The sequence below is a fragment of the Anomaloglossus baeobatrachus genome, chromosome 4 (genome assembly GCF_048569485.1).
Source record: "Anomaloglossus baeobatrachus isolate aAnoBae1 chromosome 4, aAnoBae1.hap1, whole genome shotgun sequence".
Lineage (NCBI taxonomy): Eukaryota > Metazoa > Chordata > Amphibia > Anura > Aromobatidae > Anomaloglossus > Anomaloglossus baeobatrachus.
Genome location: NC_134356.1, coordinates 574,125,277 through 574,152,166, shown reverse-complemented (window position 1 = coordinate 574,152,166; position 26,890 = coordinate 574,125,277). Strand labels below are relative to the sequence as shown.

General features: G+C 47.5%; 1 protein-coding gene across 1 annotated transcript; it reads left to right on the top strand.

The window, feature by feature from the left end:
- Positions 1 to 26,511, top strand: EIF3J (eukaryotic translation initiation factor 3 subunit J). The gene is made up of 8 exons (XM_075342892.1): positions 1 to 169; positions 6,773 to 6,870; positions 16,486 to 16,540; positions 19,303 to 19,397; positions 19,479 to 19,593; positions 21,790 to 21,948; positions 24,328 to 24,401; positions 25,413 to 26,511. The coding sequence occupies exons 1-8, from the start codon at positions 148 to 150 to the stop codon at positions 25,542 to 25,544; spliced, it is 750 nt and encodes a 249-aa protein (XP_075199007.1). The 5' UTR covers positions 1 to 147; the 3' UTR covers positions 25,545 to 26,511.
- Positions 26,512 to 26,890: the final 379 nt, after the last annotated feature.

The window sequence follows — 26,890 nt, the reverse complement described above, 5'->3', positions numbered from 1 at the left end:
TATGTAAAATAATATAGACGACCAGGGAGTAGCAAGATGGCGCCGGCTGCGGCACTGAGTGGAGTGACGCACTTCCGGTGAGGGGCCCTCTAGTCCTGAGTGTGCCGCGCGGTGAGTCAGAGAGCGCCGGAGCGGCAGCGGGAAGACATGGCGGAGACCGACAGCTGGGGTGAGAGTACAGGGCGCACAGCTCCAACGCCCCACTCGTGTATATCCCCGGAATGTGTCTGCTCATGAGGGCCCTGGCTCCGGTCCATATGGCCTCCTTGCTCCCCTGGATGACAGCTGTTTTGCACAAGTCAGCCTAAGCCCCGCCCATCATAGGGTCAGCCTGCTCCAAAACTTGTGCTGGGGTCACCTCTGGGGTAGTGGTCTTGCCTTCTGGCCATGGGGCTCCTTCTAGTGGCTTCTGTCATGGCCTCCACGTCCTGGATGGTACTAACCAGAGCCCGGTAGTGAGTTCTCCAAAACCTCCCTGGCGGGGAGCCTTTGGTGGGGAAACCCTGCGCTGGTGGGAGGCCTCTTTGCGGGGAGACCCTGTTCTGTGAGTAGGGGGGGGGCCTCTTTGCGGGGAGACCCTGTTCTGTGAGTAGGGGGGGGGCCTCTTTGCGGGGAGACCCTGTTCTGTGAGTAGGGGGGGGGCCTCTTTGCGGGGAGACCCTGTTCTGTGAGTAGGGGGGGGGCCTCTTTGCGGGGAGACCCTGTTCTGTGAGTAGGGGGGGGGCCTCTTTGCGGGGAGATCCTGTTCTGTGAGTAGGGGGGGGGCCTCTTTGCGGGGAGACCCTGTTCTGTGAGTAGGGGGGGGGCCTCTTTGCGGGGAGACCCTGTTCTGTGAGTAGGGGGGGGGCCTCTTTGCGGGGAGACCCTGTTCTGTGAGTAGGGGGGGGGCCTCTTTGCGGGGAGACCCTGTTCTGTGAGTAGGGGGGGGGCCTCTTTGCGGGGAGACCCTGTTCTGTGAGTAGGGGGGGGGCCTCTTTGCGGGGAGACCCTGTTCTGTGAGTAGGGGGGGGGCCTCTTTGCGGGGAGACCCTGTTCTGTGAGTAGGGGGGGGGCCTCTTTGCGGGGAGACCCTGTTCTGTGAGTAGGGGGGGGGCCTCTTTGCGGGGAGACCCTGTTCTGTGAGTAGGGGGGGGGCCTCTTTGCGGGGAGACCCTGTTCTGTGAGTAGGGGGGGGGCCTCTTTGCGGGGAGACCCTGTTCTGTGAGTAGGGGGGGGGCCTCTTTGCGGGGAGACCCTGTTCTGTGAGTAGGGGGGGGGCCTCTTTGCGGGGAGACCCTGTTCTGTGAGTAGGGGGGGGGCCTCTTTGCGGGGAGACCCTGTTCTGTGAGTAGGGGGGGGGCCTCTTTGCGGGGAGACCCTGTTCTGTGAGTAGGGGGGGGGCCTCTTTGCGGGGAGACCCTGTTCTGTGAGTAGGGGGGGGGCCTCTTTGCGGGGAGACCCTGTTCTGTGAGTAGGGGGGGGGCCTCTTTGCGGGGAGACCCTGTTCTGTGAGTAGGGGGGGGGCCTCTTTGCGGGGAGACCCTGTTCTGTGAGTAGGGGGGGGGCCTCTTTGCGGGGAGACCCTGTTCTGTGAGTAGGGGGGGGGCCTCTTTGCGGGGAGACCCTGTTCTGTGAGTAGGGGGGGGGCCTCTTTGCGGGGAGACCCTGTTCTGTGAGTAGGGGGGGGGCCTCTTTGCGGGGAGACCCTGTTCTGTGAGTAGGGGGGGGCCTCTTTGCGGGGAGACCCTGTTCTGTGAGTAGGGGGGGGCCTCTTTGCGGGGAGACCCTGTTCTGTGAGTAGGGGGGGGCCTCTTTGCGGGGAGACCCTGTTCTGTGAGTAGGGGGGGGGCCTCTTTGCGGGGAGACCCTGTTCTGTGAGTAGGGGGGGGGCCTCTTTGCGGGGAGACCCTGTTCTGTGAGTAGGGGGGGGGCCTCTTTGCGGGGAGACCCTGTTCTGTGAGTAGGGGGGGGGCCTCTTTGCGGGGAGACCCTGTTCTGTGAGTAGGGGGGGGGCCTCTTTGCGGGGAGACCCTGTTCTGTGAGTAGGGGGGGGGCCTCTTTGCGGGGAGACCCTGTTCTGTGAGTAGGGGGGGGGCCTCTTTGCGGGGAGACCCTGTTCTGTGAGTAGGGGGGGGGCCTCTTTGCGGGGAGACCCTGTTCTGTGAGTAGGGGGGGGGCCTCTTTGCGGGGAGACCCTGTTCTGTGAGTAGGGGGGGGGCCTCTTTGCGGGGAGACCCTGTTCTGTGAGTAGGGGGGGGGCCTCTTTGCGGGGAGACCCTGTTCTGTGAGTAGGGGGGGGGCCTCTTTGCGGGGAGACCCTGTTCTGTGAGTAGGGGGGGGGCCTCTTTGCGGGGAGACCCTGTTCTGTGAGTAGGGGGGGGGCCTCTTTGCGGGGAGACCCTGTTCTGTGAGTAGGGGGGGGGCCTCTTTGCGGGGAGACCCTGTTCTGTGAGTAGGGGGGGGGCCTCTTTGCGGGGAGACCCTGTTCTGTGAGTAGGGGGGGGGCCTCTTTGCGGGGAGACCCTGTTCTGTGAGTAGGGGGGGGGCCTCTTTGCGGGGAGACCCTGTTCTGTGAGTAGGGGGGGGGCCTCTTTGCGGGGAGACCCTGTTCTGTGAGTAGGGGGGGGGCCTCTTTGCGGGGAGACCCTGTTCTGTGAGTAGGGGGGGGGGCCTCTTTGCGGGGAGACCCTGTTCTGTGAGTAGGGGGGGGGCCTCTTTGCGGGGAGACCCTGTTCTGTGAGTAGGGGGGGGGGCCTCTTTGCGGGGAGACCCTGTTCTGTGAGTAGGGGGGGGGCCTCTTTGCGGGGAGACCCTGTTCTGTGAGTAGGGGGGGGGCCTCTTTGCGGGGAGACCCTGTTCTGTGAGTAGGGGGGGGGCCTCTTTGCGGGGAGACCCTGTTCTGTGAGTAGGGGGGGGGCCTCTTTGCGGGGAGACCCTGTTCTGTGAGTAGGGGGGGGGCCTCTTTGCGGGGAGACCCTGTTCTGTGAGTAGGGGGGGGGCCTCTTTGCGGGGAGACCCTGTTCTGTGAGTAGGGGGGGGGCCTCTTTGCGGGGAGACCCTGTTCTGTGAGTAGGGGGGGGGCCTCTTTGCGGGGAGACCCTGTTCTGTGAGTAGGGGGGGGGCCTCTTTGCGGGGAGACCCTGTTCTGTGAGTAGGGGGGGGGGCCTCTTTGCGGGGAGACCCTGTTCTGTGAGTAGGGGGGGGGGCCTCTTTGCGGGGAGACCCTGTTCTGTGAGTAGGGGGGGGGGCCTCTTTGCGGGGAGACCCTGTTCTGTGAGTAGGGGGGGGGCCTCTTTGCGGGGAGACCCTGTTCTGTGAGTAGGGGGGGGGCCTCTTTGCGGGGAGACCCTGTTCTGTGAGTAGGGGGGGGCCTCTTTGCGGGGAGACCCTGTTCTGTGAGTAGGGGGGGGCCTCTTTGCGGGGAGACCCTGTTCTGTGAGTAGGGGGGGGCCTCTTTGCGGGGAGACCCTGTTCTGTGAGTAGGGGGGGGCCTCTTTGCGGGGAGACCCTGTTCTGTGAGTAGGGGGGGGCCTCTTTGCGGGGAGACCCTGTTCTGTGAGTAGGGGGGGCCTCTTTGCGGGGAGACCCTGTTCTGTGAGTAGTCCAGCATATTCATGAGCTCTCTGTAAGGCCTAAGCCACACGGCGAGAAAAACAGTGCGAGTGGAGTGCGATAAAACATCGCATTCCCCTCGGACCAATTCTAGCCTGTGTGTCAGCACACATGGGCGATTATTTTCTCAGCCCTAATCGGACTGAGAAAACAATCGCAGCATGCTGCGATTGTAAGCCGTGTCTCTTTCTCTCGCACCCATTCAAGTGAATGGGGCGAGAGAAAAATCACACTGCACTCGCGGAACACCGGTGTACTGCCAGTGCAGTGCGAGAATGGCAATAGCCGGCTACGCAGAAGAGAGGGAGAGAAATCCCTCCCTCCCCTCCTGACTGCCGGCCCGCCCCCCGCAGCTGAGGTCTGCTCGCACGAACGGACCTCAGTTGCAAGGACACACGCATGACACTCGGCTCTGCTGTACTGCCAGCACGAGCCGAGTGTCATGCAAGTGGATCGCAGTAATACCCGTGTGGCCCCAGCCTAACTGTTAAATCTGCAGTAAAGAAAACATTTATTTTATCAAAATAACAGCAAATAGCTCAGTCAGTGACACATCACTGGAATCAGGGTCTCTGTGTCTACATTATGCTGCTGTCAGATGGGGCAGCAAAAACCTGGTGACTGATTCCCTTTAAACATGCATATGGGTGGTGTTTGTATCTGTACGGCACCCACTGAAATCCTTGGGCGAGTCATGTATGATAAAAAGCTTAATCAGCAGCTGCTCTACCTTCCCCTGCACCGCATGCAGACTGTTAGAAATTATCTTTCCTGTGCACTGCATTCATCTGTATGTGGCCTGGTTTTCTATAGCTGACCTGGCACAAGGACTGAAAACACACTAGTGTGAACTGAGCTTTCTAGTCATATGGCCATATTTTTTTTTAGTTGAAGGGATTTTACAGCTGCATTTTATCACCCATAGTCTAGCACGGGGTTAAAACAAATGAAGTTGGTACTCTCCTTACCCTGCTCCAAGTGGTGGCTCCCCGCCTGAGACTAGTTCTATTTATAGGCTGCAGTGGTGACATCACGAATACAATATTCATCACCGCTGCTTCTAATCACTGAGAAGTGAAGTGCACTGTAGTTGTGATGCCGCCTCTGTAGACTGGAGCAGCGTTTGCTTTACGCAGTGTAAGGCGAGTACCAGCTCAATCATCGAGGCCAGCCAATGTAGATGGTATGAGACTGAACTTGGTGAGTGGCTGCTGTGGTGGTGTATTGTGGGTGTGATGTCACGGCTGTAGCCTATGAATGGAGAGTTGGTCAATGGGGCGGAGTGACAACCTGGAGCAGGGTAAGGGGGGGGGCGCATCGACTTAAAAAAGTGGTTCATCCAAATTTATTATTTGCTAGATCGATATGTTGAGAAACAATGTTTCTCTCAAATAGCTTATGTTGGCCATAGTACCTGTGAGAGGCGCTGTTGTGGACCGCTGTTCCCCCATCGCCTGACACCTGGGCTCCATGACCTCGGGGATCCGGTGATGTCATGTTAAAGGGAACCAATCACCAGGATTTTCGTATATAACCTAAAGCCAGTGCTATACTGGCACTATCAGGCTGATTCTATACATACCTGTAGTGATCAGCTCGGATGTTTAGGTTTTGAAATCCAAGAAAGTGAAGTTTGTAAAATGAGCAGCTTCTTGAGTGACAGTTGCACTGGAGCAGATCATATATTCATAGCTATCCCCTCCCTCTGTTAGAATTAGCATAAGTATTATACAAATGACTCACTTTGTTGCAGGACCTGTGGTGAGGTCATACCCATGTGACCTGGTATCCAGCTTTGGTGGCTGAAGCCCCGCCCCTTTTGGTCACATGGGTATGACCTCACCACAGGTCCTTCTAGACAAAGTGAGTCATTTGTATAATACTTATGCTAATTCTAACAGGGGGAGGGGATAACTATGAATATATGATCTGCTCCAGTGCAACTGTCACTCAAGAAGCTGCTCATTTTACAAACTTCACTTTCTTGGATTTCAAAACCTAAATATCCGAGCTGACCAGTACAGGTATGTATAGAATCAGCCTGATAGTGCCAGTATAGCACTGGCTTTATGTTATATGCAAAAATCCTGGTGATCGGTTCCCTTTAAGTCCCTGATCACGTGACATCACCGTGGCTGACCCCAGGATTCCTGAGTCACTGGGCTGTGGGCAGTGTTTTACCGCTCATCACAGCTCGGTGTCTCCTGCCTGTAGCGCTCTGCTGTGATGGAGCAGGGAGCTGATGGGCTGTGCTGAGCAGTGAAACACCGCCCACAGCCAATTACTCACGGAGACTGCGGCTGGCCGCGGTGATGTCACGTGATCAGGAACTTGATGTGACCTCACCGGATCCTCAAGGTCATGGGACCCGGGGGTCAGGCCATGGGGGAACAGCGGTCCGCAATAGCGCCTCTCACAGGCACTATTGCTAACATAAGGTATTTGAGAGAAACATTGTTTCTCAACATATCGATCTAGAAAATAATAAATATGGGTGATCCACCCCTTTAAGGTTTTTATCCCTCTGCTTACCTATGGATAACTTCATGAAACTAAAAAAAACCTTTAAAATAAGTCCAACCTTCCCTCAGTCACTGTATGGTGTCATTGTCGGGGCTTTAGACAGCATGTACATTCCATTCCCGATCTCTTAGGTGGTCAATCTTTGTCTGTCCTGATGGCTCTGCACCAAGCACTTTGTGGTGACTTTCATGTAACTGGGCTTTTATATTGTGAAATCTGCTTCTCATGCACGAAGTTTCTTGAGACATGCAAAAGTCATTGCTGAAAACCTTAATCACTTTACTGCCAAATTGGTGAATTCTCTTTAAATGTGCTCAGTGTTTTCTGGATCTCCCCAAACATGTAAAGATAAAAAAACAAAACAAAACCCTTGTGATCACCATGTTTCTCAGCCCCCTAGTGTAACATCTGTGTTTTCAGCTGTATGAGTCGGCGCTTTGCATCATGCTGGAGCCCTGACCCAGTGTAATCAGCTGTGGGCTGGGATATGGTACCCGCAAGAAACATATAAAATGCTTCCACTCCTAAGAAACCTTTGCAAAAAAAGTTTTTTTTTTTTTCTTGTTGCCCCCTCCCTCTCCTGATTGGTTGGCAATCACTGTACTTAAGTGGTCTTCTGTCTCCTGAACAGACTTTATTTCCCCCCTTATTTTCACAGAGGCAGATGACTTTGAACCAGAAGAACCTGTTCTACAGGGTGGTCCATTAGCTGGAAAGGATCGGTGGGAAGGAGAAGATGAAGAGGAAGAAGTTAAGGTGGGCAGACATTGATATAAGCTGGTTTTATTAATGATATATTGAAGTTCTGAAAAATAGCAAGAAAGCAACATGGTGTCCCCTCCAGAGGGTAACATTTAGTGCCCCACCACTAGAGCAGTAAATACACAATGCAGCACGGCGGATGAAATGTAGTGACAAGTAACACATCTCCACACTACTTTTTTTTTTTTTTTCTTACCAGTTGCTTTGAAAACCTGTATAAATTGCTTATTATTCCTTTCAGCTCCTCTTTAAGTAATTTCCAAAACTTCCAAACTACTTAATCAAGGGCCATTCCCTAAAACTTGGCAGATGTAGTGCATTTTCCTTTCTAAAAAATCTTTACTCCCTCAATTTGCTTGCAAGGGCTTCTATTGCTGTTGCAAAGAATATCCCTGTCAAATGCCTCGCCTCAATGCAAAAGGAGCTGGCAGTCATTCATTTACCCTCAATCTAGTACTTGAGGATTTATATAGCATTTTGAAACTATTTATAAGTTTATGACCTAAGCTCATTCTGTTTAATACCATCCTCAATTCTACTATCAAACGCTTTTCCAGCGTTAAAGGGAACCTGTCACCAGGTTTGGGGTTTTTTTGCCCTATAAGCTGCTGCTGCCACCACCACTGGGCTCTTATATACGGCATTCTAACATGCTGTATATAAGAGCCCAGGCCGCTGTGTAGAACTTAAAAAAACACTTTATAATACTCCCCTAAACCGTCGCTGCGGCTCTAATGGGTGTCTTCATCCTCCGGTGCCGGCGCCGCCTCTTTTGGCCATCTTCGTCCTCCATCTTCTGAAGCCGCAGTGCATGACGCGTCTACGTCATACACAGTCGCCGGTCCCACGCATACACACTACAATACTTTGATCTGTCCTGCTCAGGGCAGATCAAAGTGCGCCTGTGCAGGACCTGAATGCCGGCGAGTGTGTATGACGTCGGACGCGTCATGCACCGCGGCATCAGAAGATGGAGGACCAAGATGGATGAATGAGGCGGCGCCGGCACCAGAGAACGGAGATGCCCATCTGACCCACATCCACTGCAGCAACGGTTTAGGTGAGTATTATAAAGGGTTTTTTTGTTTTGTTACACAGCGGCCAGGGCTCTTCTATAAATCATGTTAGAATGCTGTATATAAGAGCCCAGTGATGGTGACTGCAGCTTATATGCCGAAAAACTGGTGACAGGTTCCTTTTAAGGGACATTATAGCTCTATGCCCAGGTTCCAGGCTACATAATTGTTCGTTTAGGGTATTTGTACCTTAACCGATCAGCTGTAGACTTATTGGGCATGAATCCTGACTGATGCTCATGGATTACTTCAGTTATCATTTTGTTAAATCTATTAGCCAGCATTTTTGCCAATAATTTGACACCAATCTGAAGTAGGGATATTGATCGGGCCCTATCCTGATGATTAGGGTTTTCCCCAACTTTAGCAACCGGACTATAACTGCTTCACTCAGAGGTGGATAACTCCCCCTTGATGTGGCTCCCTCAAACATTTTTAGCAGTTTGGGAATGAGAATTTCTTTAGTCTTTACAGAAGTCGCCCTGAATGCCACCCGATACTGGCGCCTTTTCATTACTGATCTTGCTCAATGCTTCCTTTAGCTCCTCTGGTGTCAAATGTTGTTCTAAAGCTTCTCTAGATGCTACCCGATAGTTTAGGAATTGTTATATTATTTAAATAGGATATTTCCTCCTCTTGAGCTACAGATTTTGATGCAGATACATCTTTATAGTAAGAATATAATAAAGCTGTGACCTCAGATGTATCGGTGATTATTTCTCCTTCAGTCGATGCCAATCTAGATGTAAATGATGACCCTTCTTGTGCCCTGACTATTGATGCCAAGAGGTGCCCTGCACTTTCTCCCTCTATGCGTTTTTGTGAAGCTCTGGATGGTCTGCCAATGCTTTTTGTGCTGACTCCCAACCGTTCCCTTTTCTTTAAAGGCTGCTTCCCTTGTGGTAACTTTTTGCTGCTGCTGTAGTTTGTTCCCATTACCTTAAGTTTAATTTTGCTTATTTCTCTTAGACAAATTCCATGTGTAAATGTCTATAATGGCATCCAATACCGTATTACCCCCAACTGATCCCTCATTTATACTAAAATCTACAATTTGATGAGCTACTGATCCTTTAATTATAACCAGTAGGAATATAAACTCCACCAAGTATTTCCCAAGTTCCTTTGCCGAATTACATTGATACCAGGCTAAATAGGGATGAGCTCTGACTGGAGCCACCGCTGTTAGGCTATGTGCGCACGTTGCGTACAGTCACTGCAGAAATTTCTGCAGCGATCTGAAGAGCACACGTGCGCTTTAAATCGCTGCAGAAATGTCCGTAGTGAAAAAAAAAAAGCCGATTCCATGCGCTCTGCCTGCAGCTCCTGCCATAGACAGAGCAGGAGCTGCCGGCAAAGCGCACGGAAGAAGTGACATGTCACTTCTTAGAACGCAGCACTTCGGCAGTAGCTGAAGCTCTGCGCTCTAAAACTCCACGTGCGCACGGCCCCTGCACAATCTCCATAGATTATGCAGGGGGCGCAGGACGCATGCAGTTACGCTGCGCTACAAAGCGCAGCGTAACTGCATGAATTACGCACACGTGCGCACATAGCCTAAATTTAATTTAGGTGCTGCATTTTTCTCCCCTGATGAGCATATGTAGCGAAACGCGTCGGGCGGCCCCTGGTTTGAAGACTAGGGTCAGTCACAACAGGGTTAGCTGTGGACTGCCCTTGTGAGGGCGGGAGTCTTGTGGGTTATATAAGGGTCAGCTTAAATCCCTGACAGGGTTAGCGACCGGACCACCCCCTCCCGCTACGCTGGTATTTGGATCAACAAATACAGGAGGGGCTCGATCCATCATCTAAGAGACAAAGACCGGGGTGAGATCTGTCCACTTTGTGTGGTTTTCTTATTATTGTAATAATTTTTGATATTTTCTTGCATTTTTATAGTATTCAGCAAGCATATCTATAGGGTATGGACTATGTCCAGGGGTTCTATATTGTGACATCGTATGTACTACCCCATGTAAAAAACACGTTGTTGCTTTCTGTAGCCAGGCATGATTTTATCTATTTATGTGTTGGAGGCTCATTATCAGTCACGTAAAAAATCGGAAGCAACACATGGTGTATTTCAGTCGACCTATATGATCTATCTACATATATAGGTGAATTTGTTTCTATATTATCAGGTCTTACTATTTACCCCTCCTATGTTGTTTTGAGTGGACTAACAATCCTCTCTTCCTTTGAAAATGGTGATGCTAGACTAGTGTAACTATTTGATTGGCCACACCATTTTCAGGTTTTTAAATGGGTGTTGTGATCACTGTGTGCATTTCTATTCTATTTTAATATATACCCAATTAAAGGTTACGTTTTAACAAATACATGCTGCTTATCTGATTTTGCCAAATTATAGTTGTATCAGCAGGGAAGAGTGATCCAATTATATTCCTAGTTAGGAGTTCTACAGATTGGATATAACCCAAAATAAGCTCATTACCAATGGCCAAGTCTGTTCTTGAAAGGGAATGATGTGAAGAGGAATAACAAGAATATTGTTTGACACCTTAAGGTACCGTCACACTAAGCAACTTACCAGCGATCCCAACAACAATAGGGATCGCTGGTAAGTTGCTAGGAGGTTGCTTGTGAGATGTCACACTGCGACGCTCCAGCGATCCCACCAGCAACCTGACCTGGCAGGGATCGCTGGAGCGTGGCTACACGAGTTGCTGGTGAGCTCATCAGCAACCAGTGACAAGCCCCCAGCGCCGCGTGGAAGATGCTGCGCTTGGTAACTAAGGTAAATATCGGGTAACCAACCCGATCTTTACCTTGGTTACCACCGCACGGAGCTACACGTGCAGAGAGCAGCGCACACTGAGCGCTGGCTCCCTGCTCTCCTAGTTACAGCACACATGGGGTTAATTTCCCGATGTGTGCTGCAGCTACATGTGCACAGAGCAGGGAGCAGCGCACAATGCTTAGCGCTGGCTCCTTGCTCTCCTAGTTACAGCACACATGGGGTTAATTAACCCGATGTGTGCTGCAGCTACATGTGCACACAGCAGGAGCCGGCACTGACAGTGAGAGCGGCGGAGGCTGGTATCAAAGGTAAATATCGGGTAACCAAGGACAGGGCTTCTTGGTTACCCGATGTTTACATTGGTTACCAGCCTCCGCAGAAGCCGGCTCCTGCTGCCTGCACATTTAGTTGTTGCTGTCTCGCTGTCACACACAGCGATCTGTGCTTCACAGCAGGACAGCAACAACTAAAAAATGGCCCAGGACATTCAGCAACAACCAACGACCTCACAGCAGGGGCCAGGTTGTTGCTGGATGTCACACACAGCAACATCGCTAGCAACGTCACAAAAGTTGTTCGTTAGCAGCGATGTTGCTAGCGATGTTGCTTAGTGTGACGGGGCCTTTAGTGATGAAGACTCCAAATATCAAACATTCCAGTCTATGATGAAGTTGGACCTTCATGTTGTGGACTAGAACCCATATATTTTGTCCCGATAAGGGTGTAAATAGTCATTATATTCCTCCACCATGATCACTGGGAATTCAGCAGCAAACGCAAATACAGTCTTTAAAGTCTCTGAGGAGTATAAAGCAACAATTGTGATCTTAATATTATATACTACTGTGTGTCCCCGAAAATAAGACCTAACAGGAGTTTTCAGGGAGGCTTAAATATAAGACATCCCCCTGAAAATAAGACCTAGTCACTGTTAATGAAATGCAGCGGTAAAAAAGTTAAAGAATCCTGCAGGACACTTCATTATAGACAGCGGACACCCCCTAAAGAAAGAGGAAAGACCCTGCGATCATACTCACCATATGCCGACCGGGAGCAGGGGCGCGCATCAAGGTCCTGCGGCGGAACGAACACACACACACACACACACACACACACACACACACACACACACACACACACACACACACACACACACACACACACACACACACACACACCTTGATTTCTCGGCACGCGTAAGGACCTGCAACGCTGTGCAATGAGTTTCCAGGACCTGCAGGATGATAACATTACCGGATGCATGTGCTATTGCCGGATGTAGAGTGATTGTACAGGTATGTGCGAGATTTTGTGTTCTGATGTGAGAGTGTCGGCAAGAGGCAGAGGAGGACAACGTGCAGCACATCTGCCTGGAGCGCCCACTGGAGATCACTGAGGAATGATGTGAAGTGTGTGTCAAATGCAGGTGAGGACAGTGTGCTGCACAGAGAGGAATTATATGGAATCTGGTGTGTGTGTGTGTGTGTGTCTATATGAGTGTATGCTATCTTTGTGTGTGTGTGTGTTCTGAAGTATGTGTCAGTCAGATGCAGGGGAAGACAGTGTGCTGTACAGAGATCACAGGGAGGAAATAATATGGAATTGTGTGTGATCTGAAGTATGTGTGTTGGCCAGACGCAGGGGAGGCGTGCAGCATACCTGCTGGGAGGTCATAGAGAGATCTGGGAGCCATACAGATGGCCGGGGCTGGTAAGTATGGCGATCCTGGGAAGGCGGGGGTGGGGTCTGCTTTTTGTGGGGGGTGAACTTGCCCCCAACCATGTCTCTTCGAGAATGACACCCCCCCCTGAAAATAAGACCTAGTGCTTTTTTTTTTTTTTTTTTTTCCAGGGCAAAAAACTCATTTTCGGGAAAACAGGGTATACAGGCAACACGCATGTACCTTCCATTTGCGTCCCTCACATAATGAACGTTATGTTGACCCCCCCCCCCCCCTTCTCAAGGATGGGGTAACCCATTGTCCTCTCAATCAAGGAACTTTCCCGCTTCCATTCAAGGGCTGTGTATAACTCGTTAGTGTCCAGCCAAGCCATGGCCTCTTTTGGAGCCTCGAACATGTGCACTTTTCCCGCTGTTTCCACTCTGATGTGCGCAGGGTATATCCCAGAGTACGGTACTTTGTTTTGCACAGTCTCCTTTTTATGTCATCAAATCGAGCCCTTCTCCTCTAATCTTGGTATATGGACACACGAGCACAACTTATGGATAGGTCTTGATGATTCCTTGCTTTTTGCAGTATCCTGTCACTTTCCCTGAAGTGTAACAGTTTCATGACAATAGTACGCAGCTGAGCACCTGGTGGGCATGCTGTGGGCTTTTTTTTTTTTTTTAAATATATGGCAAAGAAGGGAGATGGGATCTCTTTACCAAATTTATCCAGCAACCATGTTTCAAAACACACAAGCGGGTCTCTGCCTCCCGCCTTCTCTGGGAACCCTATTATCAGTAAGTTATTGCATTTAAATCTTTTTCCAGGTCGTCCTTCTTGTTGAGAAGCATAATTTGTTGCTTGTGTTTTTAAGATCCTTTTCTATGAATGGTGCTTGATCCTTCACAACTCCCATTCTTGTCTCTACTTTACCCTATTCGTTCATTGTACTTTTTCAAATCTTGTCTAATGCGACTGATTTCATCTTCCAAGTCCCCAATTTGCAGGCTCACGGCATCCAACACAGAGAGGCAGCCATTAACTGCTGAGATTACATCCCCGAGGGTTGACTCACTACCCCCTACCAGTGCCATGTTTGTGTGCTGATGTGTGCTCCTTCTCTGCCTCACTCTGTTACCATTTGGAGAGGGGCACAAGTGGGCATTGTGATATCATCCGTTGTTAGCCACTACCGCTGTTTCCTCTGGTACTTGGCTGGGTGAGTGTCCCTCTGAGGAAGAGTCTTGTCACCCTAGCATAGTATAGTAACTTGGCTACAGCCAGCTCTCTAGCTGATCTGGTATGAGGAGCTATCTTGGATGTCTCTCTGTCCCATGCCTTCTCCTTTTTAAACATTTTCTGCAGGTCATCTCCGGTTCCAAACGACGCTGACAATCACACACTTGACATATATTGATATTAGGAATGAGGTACCAGGTGGCGTACAGGGCGGATGGCAATATTCTGTCTGGATGCAGTGCGGGAGATCAACTCCGTGTGTCCGCTCTACATTGCCATCAGTACATGGCCACCAGCTTTCTTCCATTTGAACAATAGACATGGTGGCTCAGTGGTTAGCTCTGCAGTCTTGCAACACCTGAGGTCCTGGGTTCAGATCCCACAAAGGACAACCTCCTGCAAGGAGTATACGTTCTCCCCGTGTTTGTGTGGCTTTTCTCCAGTATCCTCCCACACTCCAAAGACATACTGATGTGGAGTTTTAGGCTATATGCGCACGCTGCATCTTTTTGTGTTCACAAACTGTAGCCAAAACTGCACCTTGTCAGAGAGAGCCTGGAAATGTCACAAAAAATGCTTGTAATTGTAGGTGCGTTTTTGGTGCGTTTTTGTGACAAATGTTGACAAAAACGCAGGAAGAATGAACATGCTGCATTTTTTTTGTAACAAACTTTTGACAAATAAAATGCTGACAAACTGCAATGTGTGCACAGCAAATCTGACTTCTCATAGACTTTGCTGGGAAGTTAAATGTCAAAGTTCTGACAACAAAACTGCAGCCAAAAACGCAGCAAAAAAAGCAGCGTGCGCATGTAGCCTTAGATTGTGAGCCCTAATGGGGATAGTGATGGGATTATAGCGCTATATAAGTGAGTAAAATAAAACATAAAGCAATACTCTGATATTGCAGTATATAGTGACAATCTGTGTCTTGTGGTTCTCGGCCTGTTGCTGTAACAGGGGCCTTCAGCAGACTCCAGACTGCCGCTGTACCGTGCGTGCTCCATCCGTGTAACTGTCTGAGAATGACTGACAGCGATTTTGAAATGGATAACAGCTCAGCCCTGGCCGCGGCTGGTAGGCCTCATTCAGACAGCCAGGACTTAGCGGATCGTGCAAAATCGTTAAGACGTCCATTTTCTTTTCTCCTTATTTTAGTTTTTATTAAGGAGGTGAATGTGTGATCATTTGCCTCTATATCGTTTCATGTAACAGTATGTGTGCCGCAACACAGTTCAGTGGTCCGAGGCTTTTTTGCACAGAACCTTTATATGAGATGTTTTTGTTTTTTTTTTTTGTTTTTTTTTTTAATGAGGCTCTAAAGGGTTACTTTCCTGGAGAAACAGTGCTGATCATTTTAGCACTACTCCTGCCATGTGCCTGCTACACCCTGCTTGGGGCATGGCTTTCTAGATTATCAGTATAAGTGCGCAGTCAGACTGCTGTATAACCTGGACAATGATGGCATTGCAATGCTCAGTCTGGCCAGTGGCGTGTCTGTGTATTTCTATGCAGCTCATGCGCTTGGGTCAGGAGAGCCGCCAACCAGACTGACCATAGTGATGCCATCGTCGTACATGTTATGCGTCCATGCCCTAACACTTTTATATTGCAATACGTTTCGTGATTATCTGTATTGTACAACGGATGATAAATTCATATCCTCTGGTTGGGGACGTTTGTAGAAAAGTGGGAAATGTACTGATTTATCTGCTGGACAACCTCCTTTTTATTTTGAGAAGGGCTCGGGCTGTTCTCTACTGCCTGGTAATGAGTGTGTGTGCGCGCGTGCGTGTCAGCAAACACCAGAGAATGTGAAGACTGGAGCTGCTATTTTTTTTTTTTTTAACCAGTCTGAGGTGGTGTTCCCACAATTCATTTTTAGTGAGTTTTTGATTGCTGCGTATTGTCACTGTGTCTATAACTCTTAGGCTGCGTGCCCACCATCAGAGTTAAGTGTTTTGGATACAGCATTTTTCAGCTGCATCCAAAACACTGATCTACAGTACAAGCACAGTGGATGGGATTTCTAGAAATTTTATGCCCACTGTGCGTGTACGGCCCGCAGCATAAACTGACCAGCTGTGCGGCTTCCTGAGTCGCAAGCATGTCAATTGTTTGAGGACACACAAGCGTTCTCTGTTGGGAGAACAGTGCCCCAAACCCTGATTGTGGGCACGAGGAGCTGCGGTCTCCTGCGGAGGAGTCTCATGGCCCTGCAGCTCATGACTCGCCGCATCCAGTACACAGCGCGTCCTGATCATGGCGCGTACCCTTACAGTTCCAGCTTAGTGAATGGGATTTATAGAAATTCCTGCCCACTGATTTTTTTTTTTAATTTATTTAATTTTTTACTCCGTGTAATCTGACCTGTGGTTTGTGTTTCAAATCCGCAACATTTTTAAATGTGCAGCTTTTCCCCATAGACTTGCATTAGATGCAGAAAATCCACAGGTGAAAAACACTTATGCTTAAGTGTGTTTCTGTTGTGTAAATGCATCAAAAATACATGTAATCTACACATCTTTGTATCACAAAGCCAAATACCAGGATGTATCAAAAACAAAAGTTTTATTTAAAACATGACAAATCAAATAGAGACAGAAACCACGTCAAAAGCTTTATAAAAATGAATACAAAAACCACTAAAAAATGCAATTAAAATTCCTCCACTTTAGTTTATGGAATTCTTCACCATCTTGAATATCTCTGCTTGTTCCACTTAAATGAATTAGATAGCTGCAGACTTTTCCTAAACAATTCTGCTATGTGAATATATCCACAATGATCTGTAACATGCTGAACCACAGTCTGCGTAGTGAAGAGCGTTCTTATCAAATGTTCTAAATCTTTTTTCATTTTAGGATAATTGGGATGATGAGGAGGAAGCAGAAAATAAACAAGAACCTGAGAAAACTGGTAAGAAATGGATGAAAGCCACATAAATATGCAGTGATCATTGATCAGTTATCTGTTGTATTTGTGATGTATATAAAGTGCAGTTGATGACACATGAATCCGCCCAGTTATTACACTTGGGCCCGGAGGCGTTTCACAAGTGAGGAAGATGATCCACACCTCTATACAGACGACTAATAAACTCTATGGATAATACCTGCCGTACAACAATGAAACCTGTCGCCAGACACCACACCGAATGCCAGGAGGCCAGGTGTCTGAAAAGAAGAAAACTAAAAATCTGAGATTGTGTGCTGTGTATAAACTAGAGGCCCGGTGACCACACGACTGATCATGCGATCACAGCACACTGAAGCAACTGCTGGCTCCGTCAGAAATCCTAAGGAGAATATTTTTCGAAGTCTCGAATTAGCACTGCATTGACTGCTGCACTATTTCTCCATGTATGGTGCAGCAGTCAATATACTGCGAATATGAGGCTTATAAAATCCTAAAGATTTTTTTTTTTTTTACTCAGTAGCTTCCTCTGTGTGCTGTGATTACATGATTAGTTGTATGATCAGTGGGCCTTTTAATTCATGCACAGCACGCATGTCCGTCCCTATCCCCCCCGAAACTTCTGACCCGCTGATACTTGGACACCTGACATTTTGGTGAAATTAGTCAGGTAGTTGGCCTTAACACATGCTCTAAATGTTTAATTAAGAATGGTGTAAGTACCGGACTATGTGCTGTAAATCTAGAGGGCTGCACTTTAATAGCTAAAGAGAACCTGTTACCAGGTTTTTCCATTATGAGCTGCGGCCACCACCAGTGAGCCCTTATATATAGCATTCCAGAATACTGTATATAAGACCCCAGGCTGCTCTGTATAATGTACAGAATACCTTCATAATACTCGGGGGCGGGGGGGGGGGCGTTCCGGGCCAAGGGGTGTCACTGCTCTCCTGTTCAGCGCCTCATCTCTGCTGCAGTTTCCTCCCTCCTTCTGAGCCTCGTATGGATGACTCGACTCATCCTACGTTATCCACCCAGGCCGGCATTGCGGTATCACGCCGCAGGCGCACTTTGATCTGCCCTGTTGAGGGCAGATCAAACTACTGTAATGCACAGGCGAGAGGAAAGGTCAAAGACCGCCCATGCATGCGCACTAGAATACTTTGATCTGCCCTGACTGTGACCACAGCAGAGAGGAGGCACCGGACCAAGAGCAGCTACGCCCATCGTGCCAGACCGCTCCTTAGGTGAGCATTATAAACATGTTTTTTTACGTTATGCAGAGTGGCCTGGGCTCTTATATACAGCATTATGGAATACTATATACATATTCTGAAGTGGCATTCTATGAGCCCTGACCTAAATCCTATTGAGTATCATTGGAAAGAGCTGAAACATGCCGCCTGGAAAAGGAAACCTTCAAACACAAGACAACTGCAGTAGTTTGCTCATGAGGAGTGGCCAAAATACCTGTCGTGAGGTGCAGAAGTCTCGTTGACAGTAACAGGAATCGTCTGATTGCCTCAAAAGGTTGTGCAACAAAATATTAGGAGGAGGAGGAGGCTGCCATCATTTTTGTCCAGGCTTATTTCATGAGTTTTATTTTTTAAAAATTTCTGTGGAAGCTTGAAAAGCAGCAATGTCTGACTTTCATTTGTTCATTTTCATAGATTTTTTTTTTTTTTTTATTATTACTTTTGTCAGATTCAAGTTATTTCTGTGACCATTGTGAGTTTTTCTTTCATTAAACAAGGGGTACCAACAATTTTTGACTGTGTGTGTATAACGCTCACTGGTGGTGGCCGCAGCTCTATAAGGGAAATACCTGGTGACAGGCTTGGACCATTGGCTGTTGTACATTGTGTAGCTTTTATAATGCTGTTTATTCAATTTTAACAATTTGAGCTGTTTGTACTATTTTTTTGTTAAAGTGAATTAATGCATCCTTGTGAATAAATTATTAATGGGAATCGGTTAGCAGGTTTTTGCTGCCTCATCTGAGATCTGCATGATGTAGGGAAAGAGATCCTGAATCCGATGTATCATTGGGATTACGGGGTGCAGCTATTCTGATACAATCAGAATTTTTAGATTTACTCATGTAGCAGAGCTGAGTTTCCCCGTCCACACCAGGCTTTCAGTAGAGATTGTGCATAGACAGTGGGGTGTTAGAGGATGGGGCGTGCTGGACTGTTGTGCACCTGACATTGTAGTACAAGCAATAAGTCCTGCTGTTTAAACAAACATGGCAAATAAATAACAGATTGGACCTTGACAAAATGAGTGTTGCTGAGTTATCTTTAACTCTTGCAGCACGCTGTCTTCAGATTACATAGCAGAAACCTGCTGACAGATTCTCTTTAATAGTGCCAGTGTTCTATAGCTTAATTATATAGGATACTATTAAAAGAAAATGTCAGTTGCCATAAACATACAGGTATCTGTGATTTCTTAGTAATCTCCATAGCTATGTGAGCAGCAGGAGCTTCACGTCGGGTCCGGTCTTCTGTGCCTAGGTGACATAACTGAGGCTGAGTATAACGCAGCAGCCTAACAACCATTCTTCCCCAAGGCTGTGCTGACACTCTGTACTGACGTAGATATGGATTTTCAGCTGCTACCAGTTGGCTATCTTAGCTTCTGATCTCGTATATGTTGCTAATTAATGTGAAATACTTGATGTAAAGCACTTTCTAATGTTTGAGTTAGAAATACACTTGCTCAGAATTGATGTAGTAAAGCAGATGTTATTTTCCACCCCACAGCAGAACAGAAAGTCCCTGAAAAGAAAAAATTACAGGAAAAAATAAAAGAAAAAGAGAAAATTTCTAAAAATAAACAAGAGGAAATGAAAAAGAGGGTAAGTAATGGTGAGGCCGTCTGCGTGATGTGGACTCTCCATACTGATTGCTCACTGATTGTGGTTATTTTTGCCATACAGTTGGAGGAAACTGAAGAACCTGTAAATTTATCACCAGAGGAGCAAATGGCAGAGAAACTTCGGGTACTAAAACTACAAGAAGATGCAGATCTAGAGTTAGCGAAAGAAGCTTTCGGTAAGACTCTCTACTGGATGAAGGGGGATTTAAAGATTCAAGGAATGGATAAGTCAAAAAAGAAAACCATTCTAAATTCTTCTCCACTTTTCATCGCTCTAGGGATTCATGGCATATTTTTTTTTTTTTTTTTTTTAATTTATTACAGTGATCAAGTGTCATTCATCCTAATCATTGCTGCAGCCAATCGCTGGCCTCAGCAGTGACCTGATGTACATTTCAAACTTTGTGTTTGGATTAGTCACTGGCTGCCTAAATAAATAAGTCACGTGAATAAAGTATGGCACTAGATAATATTTATTCATTTATATAGCACTATTAATTCCACAGCGCTTTACATACATTGGCATCACTGTCTCCATTGGGGCTCACAATCTAGGTTCCCTATGAATGTTTTTGTAGTGTGGGAGGAAACCCACGCAAACACAGGGAGAACATACAAATTCCTTGCAGATGGTGTCCTTTTTGGGATTTGATCCCAGGACCCCAGCGCTGTAAGACTGCAGTGCTAACCACTGTGCCACCATCGCTCTGGAAGTAAGCACGCACTATTAGGCTGTGTGTGCACGTTGCGTAGTGTCCATGCTGAAAACTCTGCAGCGATTTGGTAGTGCATGTGTGAAGCCCAGGTGTAGCGATGCATTACCTTCAGGGACTCCACGTGTAGGGACAGTCTGGTAACAGGTAGGTTATCTTCTTTAGGATGTCGTGACGCCACTCTCTATATTGCGGTCAGGGGACCGCCACTGCAGGTTAGGGGACGCCTGGGGCTGTTGGTAGAGGCAGTTAGATGGTGTGGCCCCCCGAGAGTGGGACTGGCCCCAGGGCCCGGTTTGAGTGTGTGGAACCACAGGTCGCAGAATGACTCACACGCACAATCGGAATGTCTTTCAGGGGTTTTACTCACATCAGGTGGCAGGGTGAGTAACCCGGGCGTAGCTGGGATGAACCAGGGGAAACCAGGAATTCCTTCAGGCTGACTTGTGAGGGTGACTACCGACTCGCCTTCCTAGCCCTTGTGTTTTTGGGGTGATCCTAACTTGTAGTTTTGCTGGGGTCACCCAGGGAAGTTGCTGCTGCCTGTTCTCCCCCTTTTCGGCCAGTCTGCTTGTAGCCTGGACCAGGTCACTTCGGCTGCTTGCCTCTTCTGAACTATGGGCTCTCTCTTCGCTACATGGTTGCGGACTCTGTGGTGTTATGGTGAGGGTGTGAAGTGCCCCCACCGGCAGGTTGAGCAGGCCAACTGAATGGGCCCTGCTCTGGGAACCTGTAACCTGTACTGGCCTGGTACCTCCCTGGCAGTCCCCGTACTCAGCCACCGCTTTGCCTCCAGCCTTGGGTGGTTTTCGGGCGGCACTACCAGGTGACCGTTCTCCCCTGTCAGTAGCCACTGCACGTGCGTTGTCAGTATCGTGACAGCCTCCAGGGTCTGCTTCTTGCGACTGCTCTCCCTGAGCTGCACTAACCGACTGGTTCACTACTTCCTCCCCTCTGTGCCTGCCTACGCCACCTAGCAACCAGGCTCTCTACCACACCCCTTGAATAGAGATGGAGGTCGCGCCCTCTCCTGGATTTCCCATGGGTCCCTTCAAAGGTCCATGTGGGAGACCTGATTACTATGCACCTGTGTAACCACACCTCGGTCAGCCTTCTGGTTTCCCTGTGTTGTACTGTCCCCAGCATGGGTGCAGTACTCAGTGGTGCCTAACCAGGTCAGGGGCACCACACGTGCACTTCAAATCGCTGCAGAAACACTGCATAATGTGTGTGTTTGCAGAATAGATGCTGATTTCATGTGCTCGGGATGCTGCCTCTCTCATAGAGTTGTTTTTTTGTGCGCAGCGATTTGGATCAAAATTTCAGCATCCAAATCGCTGTGTTCTCAAACGCAACGTGCGGATGGATTATGCACAATCTTCATAGATTGTGCAGGGGACACAGGACGCATGCGTTTACGTTGCAGTGCAATATGCAGCGTAAATGCATCAAATTACGCAACGTGCATACATAACCTTAGGGACCAATGAAAGGGGATTGAAGAGGTGAGATTGTTTGGTATTTCCCCCAACCTACTCTTGGCTGACTATTTTTATATGTAAAACGGCAGAATGTCATCTGTAGTTGCAGTAATTATTTCCTTGGTAACTTTATTGTTGCCATGTTGGTTGATACAATGTCCTATTTCCATTCACACAGGCGTAAGCAGTATTACTGGAATTGATGCAATGAATCCATCATCACGAGATGACTTCACAGAATTTGGCAAGCTGTTGAAGGAGAAGATCACACAATATGAGAAATCACTTTATTACCCACCTTTTCTAGAAACACTTGTGCGAGAGATCTGCATCTCATGTGAGTAACAACCGTAATATATTTTACATTTACAACAACCGGTGCACAATTCAGAAAACATTGCCTTTATTGTGCAGTCAAAAGCAATTAAGTGTTGCCCCCACAAAGTAAATGTTAATCTATAGGTCCTGGAATAAAAATAAGTTCCACAATTGGATGTGGTGTGTTTTTTTTTTTTTTTATTTTAATTTAAAAAAAAAAAAAAAAAAGGTCCTGTAGTGAAATAATCTGGTATGTGTCCATAAGTAATAAGAACCTAGAGGCACTCACCAATGCATGGCGAAAATTCTTCTTTATTGTTTCATATCATAATTTTTGTTGTAGGTCTGCAGGGATGAGCCGTTGAATTGCTACAGAGTGCGAAATGGCTGTCATTCACGCCATGCTCGCCACTCCCTGCGCACACACCAAAAATTATCCTCTGCGCGACACATGACGTATTGGGTACGTCATGGATCGTGTCACTATAATACCCGCAGGCAGTCCGTAGCGATCCGTGCACATGTCAGGGGATTTCAACAGTTGACATGTGTGTCTGCCAGGCACGAGTGGAATCATGTTCCACCTGTGCCTATTAACCCCTTACATCTCTCTCAGATTTTGAGAGCGAGATGTAACAGTGCGCCGCAGTAAGCATTCACTTACCTAGCGCCATTGGAAGTCACGTGACTTCCGATGGTTGCCATGGTAACACAGGGTCATGTGATGACTTCCTGTAGCTATATTGAGTCACTTTCTCTCCCTACCAGCAGAGTGCCTTGTGTGAGAGTAAGGCTGGAATCACACTTGCGAGTGTAAAATCGGTCAGATTCTCATGCTAGAAAGTCGGACCATTTCTTCTCACATTTCATCAGTGTGCTGTCAGTGTGCAATCAGTTTTTCTCAGCAGCTGATACACATGTACTGTTATGTATAAATTCTTGTCACCCGTTGTACAACGCATCAGTCACAAGCGTCAAGCAACACAGGTGACTGATGCAAAAAAAAAAAACGGAAATGTGAACATAACCTAAAACGTATTGCTTTTGTAGATGCTTGTAGCTACTTGTGTTCTCAACAATAGCTTGCACCCCTGCTGCCAGTCCTTAATGGGTTGTCTAGGTAAAGTCCTGGCATTGTTGATTACTCTGCAGCTAATTGCTGAGCTCAGGGTCTTGTGCTCTCTACATCGGCAGAACTGCTGACCTTAGTGGTTGACTGCAGAACATTCAACATTATGTTAGCGCTGCAGCCGATCAAAAAAGACTGGAAATAAAAGCTCAGTTATTTTTGACATGTCTGAGCTTTTGTAATCTATTAAAATGGGACATGCCCTTCGATACCATTTTGGGATTACTTGAGGTGTAAGGGATAAACAAGGCAAACCTTTTCAAGCATAGGATGGGCACACCATTCACAAAAGCCATTGCGTATTTTTGTTGCCTTTTACCATAGCACACACCTAATGGCCGGTTATTAAATACAGTCGAACCTTGGTTAACGAGAACAATCCGTTCTGGGAGTGTGCTTGTTAACAAAGTTACTCGTTCAAGAAAGCAAGATTTCCCATAGGAAATCATTGCAATGCAGACAATTCGTTCCACAACTTGTTAAGTGTCCCATCCTGGTCCCCTATTGTCATTCCACACACGTACAAATACACACGCACATATTATGCTCACCTTACCTTCCGTTCCATCGCCGGTCTCCTGGGACTTGCTGTTCGCTAGTACGGGCTGTGTATCTGGTAACCATCGCGACGAGGGAGGAACTTCAGCTGCCAGAACTCTGACGTCAAAGGCATGAGCCGCTTGCCTCTGATTGGCCAGCGTTCTGCCTTTGAGTAGTGTCTGACAGCCGAAGTTCCTCCTTCGTCGCTACGGTTGCCGATGCACAGCCTGGAGTGGAGCGGCGAACTACAGGACCCAGGAGGCCGGCGATGGAACTGAAGGTACACATTATGCGCACCTTACCTTCCGTTCCATCGCCGGCCTCCTGGGTCTTGTAGTTCGCCGCGAGGATGTCGCAATGCACCGGCGGACTACAAGAACCATGAGACCAGCGGTGGAACGGAAGGTAAGGTGAGCATAATACTGTGTGTGTGTTTGTGCGGACTGCAAGTGTGAGTCAGAGCGCGGTGGATGTACGGAACCGGAAGTGTGTGCGGTGAGTATTTTGCTCTTACAGCAAAGCTTTCTTGTAAACAGGGTTACAAATTTAGAGAAAGCTTTGCTTGTTAAGCGAAATTCTCGTTAAGTGGGTTACTCGTTAAGCGAGGTTCCACTAATTGAAAGAATGCTTCTCACACTATGAAATCTATGCAGACCTGTTCTGCACCAAGCTTGGAAATAATAAGTGCATTTTTGACTTGAAAGATTTTCTTTGCATCTTGTTTTTTAGTGGAACTAGACGACCTGAAGAAGATATCAAATTCCTTAACAGTTCTCTGCAGTGAAAAACAGAAGCAGGAGAAGGTGAGACCCTGGGATCTATTCATTCAGCAGTTTTTGTGCAGGTGTCCTGTATATAGAACAATGAAGACTTTTGCAACTTTTTGCCTGATTGCTCGGCTGCTGTTCTAGTAATTAGCTGGGACTTGCTAAAAGACATGAGCTCTTGATTTACTATATTTCAGTCATAGATTACTGCAGCTCAGTGGTGATGTAGATGTAAGGCTCTGGTGCATGGGCAAAAGATGCTCCAAACGTATTGAAAGGCGTGTTCCCATAAATGAATTTCTGGTCCATCTCGATGAACCTGTCTGATTTTGAAGATGTAAGTTTAGGCCTAAGACTAGAAAAACGGTGCGAGTGCAGTGCGATTTATAAAATCGCATTCCACTCTGACCAATATTAGCCTGTGTGTCAGCTCTCGTGAGCGATTATTTTCTCAGCCCTAATCGGACCGAGAAAACAATTGCAGCATGCTGCGATTGTAACGCAATCATTGTTTCTCTCACACCCATTCAAGTCAATGGGGCGAGAGAAAAATCGCATTACACTCGCGGTATACCATGAGTGCAGTGCGAGAATTGGCAATAGCCGGCTACGGAGGAGAGAGGGAGAGAAATCCCTCCCTCCCCTCCTCAGTGGCGGCTTGCCCCCTCTGCAGCGCTGACCCTCCCCATCTCAGTCGCAGTGTCACTCGGCTCTGTTGTGCTGCCAGCGTGAGCCGAGTGACATGCGAGGGCATCTCAGTAATGCCAGTGTGGCCCCAGCCTAACTATGATAGCAGTAATGTGACATTGAGTAATACAGTGATATGGCAAATGTATGGCTATAATGTTCAGGGTGCTGAAGCTTTCATTCACCTTTTATTGAGCATTTGCAGAAATTCTTTTCTATTCGGTAGTAGTGTAAAATTTATCAGAACCCGATTATTTTCTATCCATACCTGGAGAGGACTTAGTCTACATGTGAATTTCCTTCTACATTTCATCACAAACGTATTGAATTTACCATTTTATTTTTTTCCTCCCTTGTTAGCAAAATAAAGCTAAAAAGAAGAAAAAAGGAGTGGTTCCTGGAGGCGGACTGAAGGCCAACATGAAGAATGATCTAGCTGATTATGGGGGAGCAGATGACGAATATGGCCGAGAGTTTGAGGATTTCATGTGACACTCGTTAAATGCTCACGACTCTGAATGTGAGTGTCCTCTCCCCTCTCCAGGACTCTGCCAAATGCTACAGTCAAAGAATTTACACACTTCACCTTGCCTGATTGTCAGGATGGGTGAATCTGGATACAGACGGGTTACTAAACCCACATTACCCCCTGCATACTTGCTCATGCACTATATTTCCTGGCCTGTGATATCTCCCACTCTGCTTGTGGCATACATGTACTCTTGTTCCATGTTACAAACAGAGTGGTCTGTGCTTCCCACCCAATCTCCTCCACACATGAGGGGCGACACCTTTTTATAAGCAGTGCTGGTCTACTATTAACCATCCTCTCTATGAATTTTTGCATTTATGGCACTGATGACTTCTCTGTCCCCATTAGATTTTACATGGCAGTTTGAGACCTGTATGAAGCTCTGGCTTCTTCTGAGAATTGCTCTTGACACAGTTCAATGCATTTTTTTTTTTTTTTCCTCCGTATGTTTAAAATAAAGACTTTTAAAGACCACATGGAATTATCTTGAACTCTACTACCATGAACATGCGGGAACCACAGATGCCTCCAATTCTGGGGTCAAGCATTGGCCCTCGGAGAGAGACACTTAAGCTACCATTGTGAATCTGCGTGCCACATGTGCTGCCCATGTTGAGAGGTCACAAATCGATGGGTGTTTTTTAACTTTCTTTTTTTTCTTTTTTCTTTCTTTCTTTTTGGGGTGGCTTGATATTTATTTAGTAGTCAAATGTTGCAGTGGTTTCCAGATTGGTTAGATGCTTTCAGACTCTCGCTCAGACATGCAGGGTCAGACCCTTTCTCTTAAATTCTGCTCACTTAACGGATGACGCTTTGCAAGCAGGTCCTTCAATGGGAGAATTGTTATATTAACAATGAGACTGCAATGTTTGTTTTATAAGACAACTAATTTAATAAATTCATCCTTGTGACAAGGTGGCTGCTTTACTTTCTGGTGCAGATACAGGGTGATGTTGTTCGTTACTTGGAGTTGACGCAATAACCAAAAGCAATTGTCATTTCTCGTGACAATGTAACATGAACCTGTTTGATTGTAGGTAAACAATATTGGAATGGAAGTGTTTTTAAAAGTAGGTATGTTACAAACTTTTTTTTTTAACCATTTTATTTATTTATTTATTTTTTTCAAAACCCCCAAATTTAGAGAAAAAAAAGATTTAAAAAGTCTTATACTCCAGTGGTGTCTTACTGGATGGGGGGCAGCAGCGGTGGTGGAGCGGGATCACAGGAGGCACTGGCTGTGTTGGAGTAGGGCAATGCTGCTGTGCTGGCTGTGTGGAGCAGGGCTGTGTAGCGGGCGTCACAG

Bases quoted from the DNA above. Each gene is read 5' to 3' on its own strand.
- EIF3J (XM_075342892.1), top strand. From the start codon at position 148: ATGGCGGAGACCGACAGCTGGG. The intron at 170-6,772 runs GTGAGAGTACAG...TTATTTTCACAG, and splicing joins GGCGGAGACCGACAGCTGGG to AGGCAGATGACTTTGAACCA. The intron at 19,398-19,478 runs GTAAGTAATGGT...TTTGCCATACAG, and splicing joins AAGAGGAAATGAAAAAGAGG to TTGGAGGAAACTGAAGAACC.